General features: G+C 38.3%; 1 protein-coding gene across 4 annotated transcripts in view; it reads right to left on the bottom strand.

Annotated features, from left to right (window-relative positions):
- DCDC1 (doublecortin domain containing 1) overlaps positions 1-19,588 on the bottom strand; it is a 418,164-nt gene that overhangs the window by 17,146 nt on the left and 381,430 nt on the right. For 3 of the 4 annotated variants that reach the window (XM_048854576.2, XM_048854578.2, XM_048854577.2), the window contains 5 exons: positions 17,562-17,769; positions 6,268-6,420; positions 5,067-5,168; positions 3,380-3,516; positions 572-751 (listed from right to left, as the gene is read on the bottom strand). In XM_048854576.2, coding sequence (XP_048710533.2) covers positions 572-751; positions 3,380-3,516; positions 5,067-5,168; positions 6,268-6,420; positions 17,562-17,769 — 780 coding nt within the window. The remainder of the gene's footprint in view (positions 1-571; positions 752-3,379; positions 3,517-5,066; positions 5,169-6,267; positions 6,421-17,561; positions 17,770-19,588) is intronic. The other variant, XM_048854579.2, reaches the window with a different exon arrangement.

Genomic DNA, 19,588 nt, shown 5'->3' with positions numbered 1-19,588 from the left:
AAATACATTTGTATATTTGTTTACGAGAAAATACTCTGTATCTAAGAATCAGCATATACTCCCGAGTTTTAAAATTCTGCCATTGTAAGCATGAACAGAAAGCTGAGGACCTTTTACCCTGGTAATCTGATGATATACCATATCAATTGCAACTGCATTGGGTCACAGTATATCACACATTCTTTTGCCTGAATTGTTTCTATTATATTATTAAGGGTATCTGCAGAAATTCCATTTAAGAGATTTTTTTGGTAGTTATATCATGTTGGTTTTGGTTTATTGAGGGGCATCACCTTACACACTGTAGAGAAGAATCAAATGAATCCAAGAAAAATCTGCCATAATGGGAAAAGTGTGTTTTCTCTTTTTTCTGCATTAAATACATATTAAACTTGCTAAATCATTATAAACTCTGACTCCTAAAGCCAGATTTTCTGCTGATGTAATTCCAACACATTATTCAACCCTAAAAGTCCATGTTTTCCTTAACAGGTTTTGAATCCTTCTTTAAGCCATCTTGTAGCAATAGGCAGCACTTTTGAAAAAACTGATTCCTTCTATTGTACTTCACCTCTGAAATTGTTTTTCCCCAGGCATAAACTCCTTGCTCGGGTTTATAACCATTCCGGTAAGCCCACACCCTTTTTGCAGATGGTTGATCATACAGACATCTGTGTTTGGTTGACAGCACTTTAGATGAAAATGGAGAACTTCTTTTGAACTGTGATGCTTGAACCTCTGAGAAGTGTGTCTATAATGAAAAGATTTCAGAGAATGTGAAGTTAACATAGGTGCCCAATCCCTTTATAGTACTTTATGTATAGCAAAATAGAAAATGTAGGAGAAGAACAGAATAATCCATTTTTAAGTACAATAATATCGTAAATAGTGAGGGCTATATGAATATCTCAATCAATCCCACTGAATAATGATTGATACTTAACTCAGTGGAAATCTGTGAGCAGATTGTGACTAATATCTGGCCCTAAAATTGCCTAACTGGAATTGAGATACTCTATGTTGTAGGATGTATATTTTATGATCAGGACTTCACATGACTGATATTGAGAGACAACAACTATTGGATTATATAGTATCCCTATACTCAGCCATAACGCTTAGTGATATAAACTTGGGCTTCTCTCTCGCTTAAGTATACAAGACAATGAATCTGTAATACATGGTGTAAATACTCATATTATGAATAATAATTTATCCAACCTGGTTTTGAAAAATGACTTGTTATGATGAACTGTGCTTTATCTCTTAATTACATCGTAAACATGTCAACACGCTCTGATGCCATAGTATTGTTTCTTTTCACAAATTTGTACAAAGCTCATGAAAGCCCAAGACAGTTTTGATGAAAATATTTCCCAAAGAAAAAAGTGGAAGTTTTCCAAGTTCTTGCACATACATCCTATCTTAATTTTTTTCCTCTGTTTTGGTATATACTATAATATTGACTGATTAACCATATGGATGGAAACTACTTTTTTGATTCTGGAGGTCTCTAATGAAATTAGTACTTAATTCTTTGCTCTTGTCACATATTGAGATATAGCCTTAGGAATTATTAGCATTGAAACTATCAAACCCATTTTACTATGCTGGATATAATTGCTCATACACATATCAATAGGGCCTTTTTCATCTTCCTTATTAAGACAATTCTTGGGCTCCACTGAGTCTCATAGACACATAGACATTAGGCCAGAAGGGACCATTGTGATCATCTAGTCTGACCTCCTGCACAGAACCTTACTTGTCCCCTTCTGTAACAGACCCATAACTGCTAGGTGAGTTACTGAAGTCCTCAAGTTACAGAGAATCCACCATTTACTCTAGTTTAAACCAGCAAGTGATCCATGGCCCATGCTACAGAGAAAGGCAAAAACCCTCCAGGATCTGTGCCAATTTGACCTGGGAGAAAATTCCATCCCAACCCCAAATATGGCAGTCTGTTGAACCCTGAACATGTTGGAAAGACCCACCAGCCAGACACCTGGGAAAGAATTCTCTGTAGTAACTCATAGTCCTCCCCATCTAGTGCCCCATCTTTGGCCATTGGGGATTTTTTGCTACTAGGAGTCACTGCTCCCCTTGGAAAGCTGTTCCAGAACATCACTCCTCTGATGATTACAAACCTTTGTCCGATTTCAAGCCTAAACTTGTTGATGGCCAATTTATATCCATTTGGTCTTGTGTCCACATTGGCACTTAATTTGAATAACTCCTCTCCATCCCTGGTATTTATCCCTCTGATGTATTTATAGAGAGCAATCATATCTCCCCTCAGCCCTCACTTGATTAGACTAAACAAGCCTAGCTCCTTGAGTCTCCTCTCACAAAGTAGGTTTTCCATTCCCCTGATCATCCTAGTACCCTTTTCTGCACCTGTTCCAGTTTGAATTTATCTTTCTTAAACATGGGAAACCAGAACTGCACACAGTATTCCAGATGAGATATCACCACTGCCTTGTATCATGCCAATAACACATCCCTAACTCTACTGGAAATACCTTACCTGATGCATCCTAGGATTGCATTAGCCTTTTTCACAGCCACATCACATTGGTGGCTCATAGTCATCCTGTGATCAACCAATACACTCAGGACTTTCTCCTCTGTTGCTTCCAACTGATAGGTCCCCAGCTTATAGCAAAAATTCTTGTTGTTAGTCCCTAAGTGCATGATCTTGCACTATTAAATTTCATCCCATTTCTATTCCTCCAGTTTTGAAGGTACTCCAGATCCTCTGGTATGCTATTCTGGCCCTCCTTCATATTGCAATACCTTCCAACTTTGTGTCATCCACAAATTTTATAAGCAGATTCCCACTTTGTGTGCTAAGGTCATGAATGTTAAATAAGACTGCTCCCAAGACCGATCCCTCAGGAGCACCAGTAGTAACCTTCCTCCGCCTGAAAATTCACCTTTCAGTCTGACTCATTGTAGTCTCCCTTTTAATCAGTTCCTTATCCACCTTTCAAATTTCATATTAATCCCCATCTTCTCCAATTTATCTAATAATTTCCATGTGGAACTATATCAAATGTCTTGCTGAAATCCATGTAGATTAGATCTACTAAATCTAAAAAATCAGTTATCTTCTCAAAGAAGGAGGCCAGGTTGGTCTGGTACAATCTATCTTTTGTATAACCATGTTGTATTTTATCCCAAATACTGTTTGAAAACCTTGTGTGTGTATTTGGCAGCCTGTGAATGCATTTTCAGATAATGAAATATATAGGATGTACTGAGTCACATAATCAATGTATCATAGGACTAGTGTAAAATCTAACCTTTTGATAAAATTCTTCAACAACATGAATGTTGTTTTTAATTTTGAAATATTGATACAGATTGTATTTTATACCTCGGTATGTTGTATATTTTCCATGAGTTTCATCTCTTCTTGGGTTTCTTCAGTCCAGCCTCCTTCTACTACTATAGGCTGAACTGTGCTTTTTGTGGGCACGAAGGTGGATGGCTTAAAGGCTGTTATTCGTCGCCCTGAGGCAGAGAAATTTCAAAATAACTCTTGTAAAACCATGTTTTCTTACTTTGATGAGTTTATTTTATTTTTTTCTTACAACTGGTCACAGAACTTTTTAAGCTATTAGTCCTAAAATACTAAGTATAATTTGTGAAAACAAACAGTACATATAGCAAGCAAGGCCAGGCAACGATCAATACAGACATATCTATGCAGACCAAGTAAAAGCCTAATGTGAACACCACAGTCCAGATAAATATTAGATAAAATTTATAACTCGGAGCATCAATTTCATTTTCTTTCAGTCTGTAACCTATGTTTTGTTCTCCCTCAATAAGAGATTATTAAGGGGGATATGATAGAGGTCTATAAAATCATGACTGGTGTGGAGAAAGTGAAGAAGGAAGTATTATTTAGCCCTTCACATAACACAAAAACCATGGATCACCCAAAGAAATTAACAGGCAGCAGGTTTAAAACAAACACAAGGAAGTACTCCTTCAGCCAATGCACAGTCAACCTGTGGAACTTGTTGCCAGGGGATGCAAAGGCGAAAATATAACTGGATTCAAAAAAGAATTAAGTAAGTTCACGAGGATAGGTCCATCAATGACTATTAGCCAAAATGGTCAGGGATGCAATTGCATGCTCTGGGCATCCCTAAACTTCTGACTGTCAAAAGCTGGGTCTGGACAATAGGGAGTGGGTCACTCAATAATTGCCCTGTTGTGTTCATTACCTCTGAAGCATCTGGCACTGGCTTCTGCTGGAAAACAGGATACTGGGCTAGATGGACAATTGGTCTGACTCTATATAGTTATTCTTATGTTCTTATGACAACCATGGGCCTTTTTGGTTTCCTACAGGAAGCTGAAGTAAAGCACAGTAGCTTTTGACCTACATGGCCAGAGTCTTTGTTTGGCTCTAAAACCCTTCACACTGTTTTGCTGAGATGGGGTCCACAGGAGGCTTAGAACTGGTATATCCAGTTACTGCTATACCATCCTCCCTTCAGCCTTCAGTGCAAAAGGTGCCTAGGGTTAACAACAACCAGCTAATGTGTTTTTAAACATTATTGTCCTTCTCCACACTGAGGGTATGTCTACACTAAACCTTTTAACCTTGAGTTAATTGATTGCCAGGTAACTCGAGGCAGTTAACACATTTATAAAGTTTACTGTGAACATTATCCAAATATCTATTTCCAGCACAAACTGTTAACCCTATCAGTTAAAACATGTTAGTGAATGCATTTTCTAACACAATGAATTTTATCAGCACAGAAAAGGCTTTCAACGTCCAAATACCCAATGAAGCTTCACATTTGCGATCAAATCTGAGTGAGTAAACCCAGCACCTGCATGGAGCCCCAGTGAAACCAATGGGGCTTCATGTGGGCACGGGGATGGATCCTATTGCAGGACCAGGGTCAGGGTATTGGGCGCCCAAAGGTTAGTCTGCACACACAAGTTTGGAAGTTGTACAGACAATTTAGTCAGTCACTTTGGAAACCAAAGTTATCATAAATATCTCAACAGTTCCAAATTACATGCATACTGATACCAACCTTGCAGCTGTCTCATTTTGTGTTTCATAGCATCTAGATCAGCCAAAATTTTGTCCTTCTCTAACCAGTTTTGTTTCTCTTGCCTTGCTGCCTTTTGCAAAGCTGTAATAAAAGAAATATACAGTATGTCTACTGGTTATTTTTCTTTATAGTGGTTTGCATTAATAGGTTTTTTTGGCTGACTGATTAGTATAATTGGATCTCTTTTAGCAAATAGTTTTTAAAGAACTTGAGGGTATTAGTGAGTTAAACAGATCCAGTTACAGACAAGTAATTAAAATGTACGTGTCCTCAAAAAAACAAACACCTCTCTGAAAGTATATAAAGCTTAAGGAATGTTTCTGCAGAGCAAGACACAAAGACTTATATTGATTTAACATGTACAGTACTGTACTACATTTACTTTTCCAGTATAGCATGCTTACGTGTAGCAGTAGAAGATTGGTTTAACATTTTTTTAAACATGCTCCTGCTGATAGAAGAGCTTTATTCTTACAAATGACAATGTTCAGACAATTAGTCCTTGTTGTGAAACAAATACCTAGCACTATGCTTGAATCATTGCTCAACAGTCCATATACATCTTACTATCTACTTTGCATTTTATTGACATAGTGGGTATAATTTGGAGGTTGATTTTAAGCTTCTGGATAATACATATAATATATACTAGCCATATCTTTCCCTTTAGGTGTCCAATTGCACAAAGACTTATGTATGTGATTAACTTTACTCAAGTGAGGAGTGCAAATGAAATATATAAGTGTGATGTAATTATAGCAGCATAACTTTTTCCCAGATAAGATGTTTAATTTTTATTCCTCACTAAAATAAAGTGTCTTAGAATTTGCTCTAGATTCTCATTCTCTTTTGAAGGGCTTGCCCACATGGAGACTTAGTGCATGACAAACAAGGATGTAACTCTACAGCACCGTAGCTTGCCACACACTAACTAGCTCTGTGGACCGTGCTCCTGCACTCTTAAGTTCCATAGTGGTTTTGACCTACAGCTGTTGTTTGAAATAGCAATAGGTCAAAGCACATTATGGAACTTTTATAGTGCAGTTGTAGGGTCCACAAGGTGACTTAGAGCACTGCAGGCTAGTGCACTGTAGATTTACATCCTGGCTTGCTGTGCACTAATGCTCAGTGTGGGTAAGCCCTAAGTTAGAAGGGGGAAAGAAACCCAGCATACTCATACCATCCAAAGGTAGAAAAGGTTCTCCGCAGGAAACCCAGACCTCTATAGGATTTCTGAGGATGATGGTGAGCAAAGAATCATCTATCATGTTCAAACTGTCTGGAGTCATCAAGGATAATTCTGACTTTATCTTCACTTTCTCCATGTACTTATCTTTGTATTTAGAAAGAAACAATGACAAAGTTTATCTTTATAACACTTTAGGATAAAGAGTTTTTTCTCATCTTATCACAGTAGAACCTCATAGATATGAACACCAGAGTTACGAACTGACTGGTCAACCACATACCTCATTTTGAACTGTAAGTATGCAGTCAGGCAGTAGAGACAAAAAAACCGAACAAAAAAAGAGACAAACAAACAAAACAAATATTGTACAGCACAGTATTGTATTAAATGTAAACTACTAAGAAAAAGGGAAAGTTTAAATAAAGATTTGAAAAGGGGAGGAAACTTTCTGTGCTTATTTTATTTAAATTAAGATGGTTAAATGAAGCATTTTTCTTCTCCATGGTAAATTTTCAAAGCTGTTTAGGTCAAATATTCAGCTGTAAACTTCTGAAAGAACAACCATAACACTTCGTTCAGAGTTACGAACAATCTCCATTTCCGAGGTGTTTGTAACTCTGAGGTTCTACTGTAGTTTAATTTAGACTGTACAACACATTTATTTTACCCTTATGTTCACATACTGGATATGAAGAATATTAAGATAAAGGTATTAAGATAAACTGTTCATTACTTATAACGACTAATGAAAGCTTAAATAGCTAACATTTGCAGCACACAGGAATGTGGCACAGTGGTAATAATAGCAGCGTGACACATAATAGAAAGAACAGCAGGATGGGGGAAAGTGGTGATTATAAAGGGCATTATATATATAGGAAAGGAGCAAAAGTGATCTGAAAATCTGAAGCACTGCTATTTGAGGACAAAGCAAGCGTGCAAGGTCTCACAAGGATAGGTTAAGTACAAGCAGATAAGTACCTTCGGGATTTCTCCCATTGCTTTAGAAAACTCTTAGGAATTGTTCACCACTAGTTTAAATATACTCTACTTGAATATTATGGCAGACCCATTGTGATGTTGTAATTAAGGTTGTGTTCTGTTTTGCACTTGCAGTGGGAGTTCAGCCTGTTCGTTTGATATGAAAAACATAGTATCTTTGCTCCAAATGTCAGCATATAATCTGAGAAAAGATAGAATTTTTTGGAGAAGTTTCCAGAAAATTAGATACTTAGTTTCAAAGTTCAAATCAATTGAAAATTGGCCCCCAAAGGCTCACATGCTCAGTCTCATGATTAATTGGGCCCCTTTATCTTAAAAACTACAAACTGTACAAAAGGCCAAACTGCGTATACAGTGCAGTGAGAGTCTCGTGGGCCCTCTGGGGTTATGTAATTATTTGATTCATTATCTATTTATTATTTGTATTACCACAGCACCTAGGAGTCCTAATCATGGACCAGCATGCCTTTGTGCTAGCACTGTACAAACACAAGACAAAAAAAGATGCTCCCTGCCCCAAAGAGCTTACAAATATATGTATTAGACGAGAGACAGCAGATGGATTAAAAACAATTGTTTGCGGTGTTGTCATTGCGTTGATCCCAGTATATGAGTGAGACAAGATGGGTGAGGTAATAACTTTTATTGGACCAACTTCTGTTGGTGAAAGAGACAAGCTTTTCAGCTCAACAGAGCATGTCTCTTTCCCCAACAAAAGTTGGTCCAATAAAAGTTATTACCTTATTGGCCTTGCAAAGAAACATAGCATTCTTTGTCAAAACTGATTCCTTCTGTGCTGTGACTGCCATATAGAAGAAAATGTTCTGTCGGTGACTCTCATTCTCTGATGTGGTATATGGAAAGAAAACTTTCTGAACAGATTACAAGAGGGACACAAAACTGTGTTTTGATATATGCCCTCACCAATGTTTCCTGCTTATAAAACTGGTGGCATCAGGAATGGATTTTGCAAGACCATGGGCTTAGTGCTGCATCAGAGAAAAGATCTTTGACAAAGTAGTAGTTAGTTTACCAAAGACCAGGAAATCCATGAAATTGTTCAGATGGAGTTAAGGAACAAAGCTATACAGTTTCATGACAGTGAGGATCTTTGACAAAGTAGCTGCTGGTTTTTCAAAGACCAACATCTCTATAAAACTGTTCAGCTAGTTCAGGAATAGAGCTCAGGAGCAGAGCTTCTAAACTAGCTCAACCATGTTCTTTGACATAGCAGCAGCCCAACTCATTGAACATCTTATCTAAAAAAACCTGGAAATTTAATACACAAAAAAGCAGACACACAATGCAATGTTAAGGTTCTTCTATACATATCTACCACAAAACTTAAAACAAGGAAAATAAAAGTTAAGATTACCAATAGTACATGCCCTATTTTCTCGCACCTCACTAGTAATACAACCACTACACACATCAGATAATGTAACACAACCTTAACTCTGCCCCAGTACTGATGCCAGCATTCCAACACACCTTCCCCAGACCCAAGTGAAATTCTACAGAACTGTGCAAAAATAATGGTGTAATTGGGGTATGCATGGAGAAGTCCAGTCTGTTTGTAGTGGAGGTGACAGGGTGCAATTTGGGGAAGGTGGTGCTGGATGGCTGACATCCCTACTGGGGCACAGTTACGGTTGTGGTATATTTTCTGTGGTGTATGAAAATTGTGCCACTGTTGAGGTATCAGAGTAACAGCCGTGTTAGTCTGTATTCCCAAAAAGAAAAGGAATACTTGTGGCACCTTAGAGACTAACCAATTTATTTGAGCATAAGCTTTCGTGAGCTACAGCTCACTTCATCAGATGAGGTATGTACGTCTTGGTTTGGGAGTATAGCAAGTATACTACTGGTAGCCTTAACTTTTCATTTCCTTGCTTTTTAGGTTCTGTGTTAGGTATATTGGGCAAAATCTTGGCCCCAATGACTTCAGTGAACAACAATTTCACCCATAAGGTACAGAGCAACCTTAACTGACATACAACACTGAGATTTTGTGTAATAACAGCAAGCTAGAAACAATCCATTTTTATGCTTAGACTGATACCTTTTTGGTCTTTTGAATTCACAGGAGAATAAAATTGCACATTAATCTCTTAATTACATTTTTGCTTTTCATAATGTGATATTTTTGTAATGTTAGGTATACATGGTTTTAAAAACCTCCTTTTTTAACAGCAAGGAAGTTAAAAACATGGATTTATTTGTTGACGACCTTCCTGTGATAGCAGTGGTTATTTATAGTATGAAATGGCAGCTTTTAAATGTTCAAATGGCACTTTGGTGCCATAACTCAGGGTATAGCGTGGCTAATTACCGTATATACTCGATCATAAGATGGTTCGTTTATAAGCCGACCCCCCCCAAATGGATAAGTAAAAATGGAAAATTTTTATGACCCATTCATAAGCTGACCCTATAATTCAGGGGTCGGCAAACTTTGGCTCCTGGACCATCAGGATAAGCCGCTGGCCCGCGGGGTGAGGTGGTTAGTTTACCTCAAGCAGGCATGGAAGCAGGCTCAGAAGTAAACCTAAGTAAACAAAGTGTCCCAGCGTGCCAGCTGCTTACCCTGATGGGCTGGGACAGCAACTGGTGGGGAAATTTGGGGAGGGAAGAAGCTGGGGGTCAGGGGAGTAACCCTTGTGACCACCACCCACATGAACCCACCCCTAGCCCGGGACCCCCCACACTTTCCCCATCCCATCCCTTCCCACCTTATCTGGGGAGGGCCAAGGGAGGATGTCTCTGGCCTGGCTGGAGCTACTCCAGAAGGCTGGGCAGCGCGGCCACAGCCTGCTCCGGCGGGCCAGACCGGGTGGTGTTGCTGCAGCATGTTCCAGCAGGCTGGGCCAGGTGGCCTGGCTGCAGCATGCTCTGCCGGGCTGGGTGCTGGGGCCACTAGCCTGCTCTGGTGGGCGGGGCCGAGCGGCACAGCTGCAGCCTACCAGCCCTGGAGCTGCAGCTGCTTTGGAGGCTGGGTGGGGGGAGAGCAGGGGCCAGAAGCGGAGAGACTCTAACCCCGCCTCTTCCCTTCTGGCTCTGCTGGGTGTGCTGCCTCTCCTTGTTCCCTCTGTTGGGGGGAGGAGCTGTGTCCCACCTCCCCCTCTCTATACCCGTTCATAAGCCGACCCCCTTCTCTGATGCTTCCCTTTTTTACTAAAAAAAATTAGGCTTATGAATGAGTATATATTGTAAGTTAAAATGTGAAAGCATCTGAATGTACAATACTGTCACGGTATTTCATAATCCCACTGCCCTATGTTAATTGAAAAAGGTAAGAATTTGACTTTGTGAATTTGTGATGACACAAAACTAAAGGGGGTTGCAAACACTTTTGGGGATAGAGCTAAAATTCAGAGAGATCTTGATAAATTGGAGAATTGGGCTATAGATAACAAAATGAAGTTCAGCAAAGACAAATGTAAGGTGATACACTTAGGGGGAGAAAAACAAATGCACAAATACACAATGGGGGAATAACTGGCTTGGCAGCAGCACTGCTGAGAAGGATCTGGGAGTTGTGGTGGATCATAACCTCAACATGAGTCAACAATGTGATGCTGTTGCCAAAATAGCAAATGTAATTTTAGGTTGCATTAACAGAGGCATAATGTGCAAGTCATGGGAGGTGATAGTACCATGCTGCTCAGCCCTGGTTAGGACTCAACTGGAGTACTGTGTCCAGTTTTGGTCACTGGTGTATGGAAAGGATGTAGCAAAACTGAAAAGGATCCAGAGGTGAGTAACAAAGATGATCAGACGGATGGAATGCAAGCAATATGAGCAAAGGCTGAAGGAACTAGGTACGTTTAGTTTGGAAAAGAGGAGATTAAGGGGGGACATGATAGCGGTCTTCAAATACTTGTAAGGCTGCCATTAAAAGATGGAGAAAGTTATTCTCCCTTGCCACAGAGGGCAGGACAAAAGGCAATGGGTTCAAACTACAACATAGCAGGTTTAGATTAAATCTCAGGAAAAACTTCCTAACTGTAAGAACTGTAGGACAATGGAACAGATGGCTTAGGGAGGTAATGGAAGCTCTTTCACTGGAGATTTTCGAAAGGAAGCTGGATAGCCATGTGTCTTGGATGGTTTAGACACAACGAATCCTGCATCTTAGTAGGGGGTTAGACTAGATGACCTTGACAGTCCCGTCTAACCCTATGGTTCTGATTCTAAGACTACTGCTTCTGTGACTTCCCTGTGGCAGAGACCAAGTGCTAAATATACAATGATCCAAATTAATGGCTCAACACAATTAAACAAACTAAAATAATGCTCAAAGGCAAGGCAAAAAAAATCCCAAAAAACAAAAAGAAATGTATGATGAAGCCTGAAGCTCAAACTCTAGGTGTGGTGGACTACTGTGGAGAATGAATCTCCAAAACTCATCAGAAAAAGCTCTGCTAGCAGCTGTGGAGTGAGAATCCTAGGAAATGAGAGCATGAGCTTATCTTTTTGCTGCTGCAACAATGCACTGGTTGCAGAGTGTCTCCCACGACCAGGTCCCATACCATTAAGGCCAACACAAGCAACTGCATCTGGAAGCCTACAGGACACCACAATATACTCTTATTGTATGATATAACAAAAGCCCCTTTATGTATTTACAGCCTCGTTATTCACAGGTAGTGGTAGTTTTCCAACACCAATAAAAAGAATGAATATGTTGTGCAAATACAATACTGCTTGTTTATCCCACAGGAAGAACATAACTTCTTAACATAAATATTTTTGAAAATTGTACCCACAGTCACTTTTGTTTAGTGCAGCACTGAACTGTTTTAACTCATTTTTATATTTATTTTCAACAGCAGATCACTGTAACCTAGAAGTATTTTTGATTACTGTATAATTTAAAAACAAGAGCAGACATTTTCCTATTTTAAAATCTTTTTTCATGTTTTCTATGTAGTGATTTGCATTTGGTGTTGCTTTCCCTTGTCTAGTTTTCCCTCTTTTATGTATTTATTTTTGGTGTTTTATGTATTTATTTTTATGATTTCCTATTCTAACACAGTATCTTTGTGAATGGGGCTCATCCTATTTCTTTCCCATCTATTAATTCTGCAAGCAGCATGCTAGCATATATGAGGCCTCTCATTAAAAGCAGCTGACTTCGTATTGGGCATGCTGCCATTTCTTATCAAGTTTCTAAATTCCATCAGTTGAGTTTTACTAACAAGAAAAAGGAAAAAAATGGCAGCTCAAAGGAATGCCTAGTAAAGAATGGCTGATGGTCCACCAGCCCCTTTTCCCGTTACTCACACATGATGCCAGCTAAGTGATATCTATCATATAATCAACTCTTTATTATCAGCTTTCATTGAACTTTATCTTTTTTTAAGAGAGAAGGGAGGGTGGTATTGTCTGAGGGAAGAGTGTAAAGGCGGAAGTTATAGTCACAACATCTGGGCAAGGTGAGGGCTTGCATGGGGATGGAGACGGTAAGGAAGATTATTGGTCAAGAATGCGAAATTAGGAAAGGATAAAAGCAGTAAAGTAGGCCTGGAACTACATAAATATAATGCAGAAGTTACATACAGAGCTAAATAATTAACTTGTAGGGGGAGATTTTCAAAGGTACAAAGGGAAGTTAGGTGCTCAACTTTCATGGAACTTCAATAGGAGTTGGGTGTCTACCTCCCTTTTGTGCCGTTGAAAAATCTCCTCCTGAAATCTCAAGTTGTTGCCCTCTCCCCCACCTCTTTCTGTTTGTACCTTGATTATTTAGGCCCATGTAGAGCTCATTGCAGACACAGGGCCAGTTCTTTGGAGCAGGGATATACCGTTTTACGTAACTGTGAAGGGCCTACTAAGCTTTTTGGGGTGGAATTTTCAGAAGTGCTTGAACTTACGAGCACAACTCTTATAGGATTCATGATTCTTAGACATTTAGGCCCTTTTGAAATTCCTACCCTTGGAATAATATACACCTGATAATAAATAGTAATGGTAATTAGGGCCATCAATTAACTGCAGTTAACTCAAGCAAAACAAATTAACTAGATTAAAACAATTAGTCACAATTAATCGCAGTTTTAATTGCACTGTTAAACAATAGTAGAATACCATTATATTAGAATATAGAATATTATAAATATTTTTGGATTTTTTTCTACATTTTCAAATATTTTTATTTCAATTACAACACAGTATACAAAGTGTACAGTGCTCACTTTATTTTTGATTACAAATATTTGCATTGTGAAAAGATAAACAAAAGAAACAGTATTTTTCAATTCATCTCATACAAGTACTGTAATGAAATCTCTACATCCTGAAAGTGCAATATAATGAAAGTGCAACTTACAAATGTAGAATTTTTTTTACATAACTGCACTCAGAAACAAAACGTAAAACTTTAGAGCCTGCAAGTCCACTCAGTCCTACTTCTTGTTCAACCAGTCACTAAGATAAACAAGCTTGTTTACATTTACAGAAGATAATGCTGCCCAATTCTTATATACAATGTCACCTGAAAGTGAGAACAGGTTTTCACATTGCACTGTTGTAGCTGGCGTTGCATGGTATTTATGTGCCAGATATGCTAAACGTTCGTATGTCCCTTCATGCTTCAACAGTCATTCCAGAAGACGTGCTTCCATGCAGATGATGCTTGTTAAAAAATAATCTGTTATTTAAATTTGTGACTGAACTCCTTGGAGAGAATTGTATGTCTCCTACTCCACGGTTTTACCTGCATTCTGCCATATATTTTGTGTTATGGCAGTCTTGGATGACGACCCAGCATATGTTGTTCGATTTAAAACACTTTCACTGCAGTTTTGACAAAATGCAAAGAAGGTATCACTGTGAGATTTCTAAAGATAGCTATAGCACTTGACCCAAGATTTAAGAATTTAAAGTGCCCTCCAAAATCTGAGAGGGCTAAGGTGTGGAACATGCTGTCAGAAGTCTTAAAAGAGCAAAAAGAAAAAGGAGTACTTGTGGTACCTTAGAGACTAACAAATTTATTTGAGCATAAGCTTTCGTGAGCTACAGCTCACTTCATCGGATGCATTCAGTGCAACACTCCGATGCAGAAACGACAGAACCCAAACTAGCAAAAAAGAAAAATCGACGCTGTTGATGGCATCTGGCTCAGATGATGAAAATGAGTGTGCATCAGTCCGCACTGCTTTGGATTGTTATCCAACAGAACCCATCATCAGCATGTTAAATGTCTACACAATTGACCAATCAGAATTTCTCGACATCTGAAGATTCATTCATGCCGATGATCTTTGCATCACCACCCAACTGGAAAGATTTGATGACATTCAGCACACTCTAACTGGGTCTCTGAGTGTGCCTGGAGAATACTATTGCACATGGTTTCTGAATGCCAACTCTAGCAAGACACAAGTGCACAACTTCCACCTGGCCAAGCACCTGGCCAACCACCATCAGGCCAAGCAAAAACTCCAGGAGATGGTACTATTCTTGAATATTTTGAACATCTGGTGTACCTTGGGGTCACATTAAACTGAACATTAACATTCAAAGAGCACATCAAGAAACTGAAAAAAAAGTTAACTCCAGGAACTGTGTATCCCAGAAACTGGCCAATACAAAATGGGGAGCTGACTCAAAGACACTCTGTTACTCAATTGTGGAGTACTGTGCTCCATTATGGTCATCCAAACTATGCACACAAAATAGATACTGAACTTAATCAATCCTGTAGGATCATCACAGGGACTTTGAAACCAATTCCCACTGTATCACTATACTACCTCATGACAAAATGTTGGGAAATGCTGATGTTCCTGAAGAACCTGATTCCTTCAGAACAACACCCAGAGGCGCTGACCTCGAATGAAAATACTTCCGTATTCCAAATTGAGAGAGAGTTGGGGTGACAAAAACTGGTGACAATATGGCCAAGTGAAAACTGGAAAAATGAACCCAAATGTGAAACACTAGACAAACACTTGAACACTGGCTAATGCAGTACACCGTGTCAACATCCTGTACCCCTCAGGAACCATTTGAGATAAGTGACAACACCAGGTCTTGACTGAAGTTTTGGAGTGACAAGCTATGACAGTGGACACAAAAAACCAAATCTGAGTCTCTACGGAATACATGGTACCATCAGAGGAGGGAGTTTAACATAATCTGAGTAAAGTATGTAACATAATACTGTTGTAAAAAGCGTGAACATCATTCTGGGATGTATTAGCAGGAGTGCTGTAAGCAAGACTGAAGAAGGAATTCTTCCACTTTACTCAGCACTGATAAGGCCTCATCTAGCATATTCTGCCCAGTTCTGGGCACTGCACTTCAGGAAAGATGTGTACAAATTGGACAAAGTCCAGAGGAGAGCAACAAAAATGATCAGAAGTCTAGAAAATATGACCTATGAGGAAAGACTAAAAAATTGGGCTTGTTTAGTCTGGAAAAGAAAAGACTGAGCGGGACATGATAACAGTCTTCATGTGAATAAAGGTTGTTATAAAGAGGAGGGTGATAAATTGTTCACCTTAGCCATTGAGGACAGGACAAGAAGAAATGGACTTAAATTGCAGCATGGTAGATTTAGGTTAGACTTTAGGAAAAACTTCCTAATGGTAAGAATAGTTAAGCACCGGAACAAATTACTTAGGGGGGTTGTGAAATTTCCATCATTGGAGGTTTTTAAGAACAATATAGACAAACACCTGTCAGGAATGGTCTAGATAATACTTAGTCCTGGTTCAGTGCAGGGAACAGGACTAGATGACCTATCAAGGTCCCTTCCAGTCCTACATTTTTATGATTCCATGCTGCGTATCCATCTGTTCTCCTGGCAGTGATTCTTGTCCAATCAAGACTATTGTTATATGAGTAGTTTGAGCAACATCAGTCACAGAACAAAGCAAAGTGGTTCTATCTTGCCAGCCCAACAGTGTGATATATAAGGTCTACTAGGCCATTATTCATTGCACATAGTTAAGCAATCAGCAGATGTTAATTTAGATATTTCCAATGATAATTATTAGATTTTTGTGTGTAGAAAACTGATATTTATAAATACTGAATTGTTCAATAAGTAATATACTTTCCCAGTTCAATAAAGTATTTAAGCATTTGTTCAGCTTTAAGTGAGCAAGTCCATCTCTATTCAGGTAAGCACTTAAGCACATGCTTAATGCTCATTGAAGTCATAGGTTTCCTAGAAATTTAAGCACATGCTTAAATTCTTTGGTGAATTGGAGACTTTATAAGTGAAGACTTCTAGTATTTATAGGAAAATAGGCCCAAACAAAAGTCCAGGAACTGAATGTCTCCAGACTTTGGGATGTTAAAAATTGTGAACCTGAATTTCATGGCTGAGGTCCATCTCTAGTAATTAATGCAATTCAAAAATAGAACCACTGTCTAACAAACTGCAAATTCACTTATTGTTAAAAAGCAATTTAACTCTTTTGATGAATCTGTTCAAAAATCTTTGCTAACTCACTTGATAAAATAATAAATTAAAAATGCATCCATAATCTCAATTCTCATTTAATTTTTATAACACTAAATAAATCAATCTTTACACATTTACATAACAGCAAACCCAAAGATAAAATGTGACTGCCAGCTAACAGTTTATATAAAATAGCTCAAAACCTGGTATGAAATATATATCACCCTGCATACAAACAGTAGTCAGTAACTGATCTTGCAATAATCTGGCATTTATTTAATGTAAGATTAACACAATAAATCTGATTTTCAAATCAGGGTCACATGGAATAACAGCCTGCACAATTACTTTAGTTGTGTACATACTTGTGAAAATTTTCACTAGTAAGTGGCAAGTTAGGCAGCAGCTAGTATGATTTGTACATACAGTCAAAGTAATTAGACTCAGAATGGGTATATGATTGCTTTAGGCTTCTGACTGTTTGGAAATCTGACCTTCTAAGAATGTGTACTTTAACTTTTCACAAATAATTTCAAAATTAAATATTAACCTGCAATGTAATTCATGTTCAGCCCAACAAAGATATTGTGTTACCTAATTTTCACAAGAGTAAATCAATGAGACTGTAGTTCCTTACTAACATGCAAAATATAAATATAACACATTTGTCCAGCTACAGTGTACTCTCATTAATCTTTTCTCTAGTAGTGTTTGTTATTCTCTAAGAAAATGGAAAACGAAGTAAAGGATTTCCACAGATAATCTTGGAAGCATATCAGCAGAGGCTTTTTAACAGCTTTTAAAAAATCTGTTAGCTCCATGAAATATTAATTTAACTAAGAACTTTTTGATTTTGACCTTTTACCTTCCATACGCAGTGCAGCCCCACAGTGAGCACTGTCAGTGATTGCAGTTCTCTCTTTATAGTCTTCTTCTGAGTAACTTTGTCTGAAACACTCATTCACAGCCCACGTGACTAAATCTGGTAGGGTAAGGATTAGGATTCCATCATGGGTATATAGTCTGCAGGCTTTCCTGGTAAGTTCAAGTTGTCTTGTACACTTGGCAAGCAGCTTAAAAAACAAACAACAACAACAACACGGAATGATTAATCACTCAAAGAAGGTGGGATTTAAGTGGTGCATAGACCTGTGCTGTCCCTTTACATAGGAGAGAAGTTTATCAATAGTGAAAAACAGCCTCATTTTATTAGATATATTCTAATTCATTTGCAAACGGGAGACAAGTTGGATGATCTAAAGAAAAAACCCCAGCAACCTACTTTAATTTGCCCTTCAATTAAAATTTTAGAAACATATAATAAAATGTATAGAATATAATGACTAATATAGCTGAATATGTTTTCAGTCTAGATGGAATTTGGCAGAACAAAATATTATGTCATGAGATAATATTTGCAAATCAGTCTCCTACTATGTTTCTTAATAGCTAGCTCCAAATCCAAGTCCTGTAGCATTCTGTAATGCCCTCACAGAACCCTAATCAATCATTTTCCTTAGATGCATTTGATACACAGTATGCCAAAAGAATAAAACTTATCTACAGTCATAACATAAAATGTTAAGCAAAGTCTCATGTCCTACATAGCACATTTGATGTAAATATGTGGTAGAGCTCCCTCAATTATGTGGCAAGAACCCCAGAACCATATCACTGCCCATCCTGAACCCTCCTTAAAACCTGCCCTACTGCAGTACAATAAAATCCCTTGTTAATTTATGTTCAGATTCAATTCTATTTATTTCATATTACCCTCCTCCTGCCCCCCACCACTTTCAATGTGCTACATCATTTTATTTTGCATTACAGATTTGTCAGGGACCCTGCTGGAGGTTTGGTCAGCTGGGTAGTTTGGGTTTTTGACAAAGGCATAATGATGATTTTTTTGTTTTTTTGGTTTTGTTTTGTTTTTTTGGCAACCAGGAAGCAGATGAGGCTTTTGAGCAGGGATGGAGACAGCTTTAAATTTAGGAGGGGGAATTAACTTCCTCATTTCCCACCTCAAACCCTGATAACTAGATGTCCCACTGCTCCTTCCCAACCCAGCCCAATATCTGCCACTATATTTAACAAGCATGGAGAAATACATAAGCTTGATATTTCTGTTAAAATTATCACCATTGAAATAGTTAACAATATTGACATCCACACTTCTGAGGTATTGTTTCAGGCTTCCTACATATTCAGACAGACATTATTGCATTGGTTTACAATGAGTTCACACTTTAAAGGTTCTCTTTACAACCATATGGGCTGGAATTTTAAATTATTTTTCCTTACATGAAAGTTTAGATTCTGGAGCACAATTGTATGCAGCAGTTTCGAAAAGAACAATTATGTTGCAATTTATGTGGCACCATCAGTGTATTTTACATGGGGTTCTGGTGTCAAATATATGATAAAATAACACCAACGTAGTCTGTATTCCAATCACCTTCTCCTAGAATACAATTGGCTGTGATCCAAGTTGGAGTCATCATACTCCAGCCATACTAGAGTGCAGAATGATTCATCCTTTTGCATAAAGCTTCCCCCAAAAATCTTAGTCCACCTTCTAAGAAACCCTTACTTGCCCAGGAGTGACATACAATGCTGCAGGTGTAAGACAGCAGAGATATTAACTCCAGGTAAAGTCTCTTTCTGCCCAACCTGGCAGGGCTTATAGTAAAGAGAAGAACTTGATAGGTGGATTGTAACGACTGACTAATCTTTAGCAGAAATAATGGAAGCCACATTCTATCCTTTCAGGCTCAGAATATTAGGAAGGTATGGGCTTGTCAGATCATATCTGTTTGCCTAAAGATAGTGGGAACCAAAGTCTAATTAGAGGAATTGATCAGTCTTTTAAGATGACAGGCCGATATACACCCA

The sequence above is a fragment of the Caretta caretta genome, chromosome 6 (assembly GCF_965140235.1).
Source record: "Caretta caretta isolate rCarCar2 chromosome 6, rCarCar1.hap1, whole genome shotgun sequence".
NCBI lineage: Eukaryota > Metazoa > Chordata > Testudines > Cheloniidae > Caretta > Caretta caretta.
The sequence above is the reverse complement of the archived record's forward strand: the minus strand, read 5'-3'. Positions and strand labels throughout refer to the sequence as shown.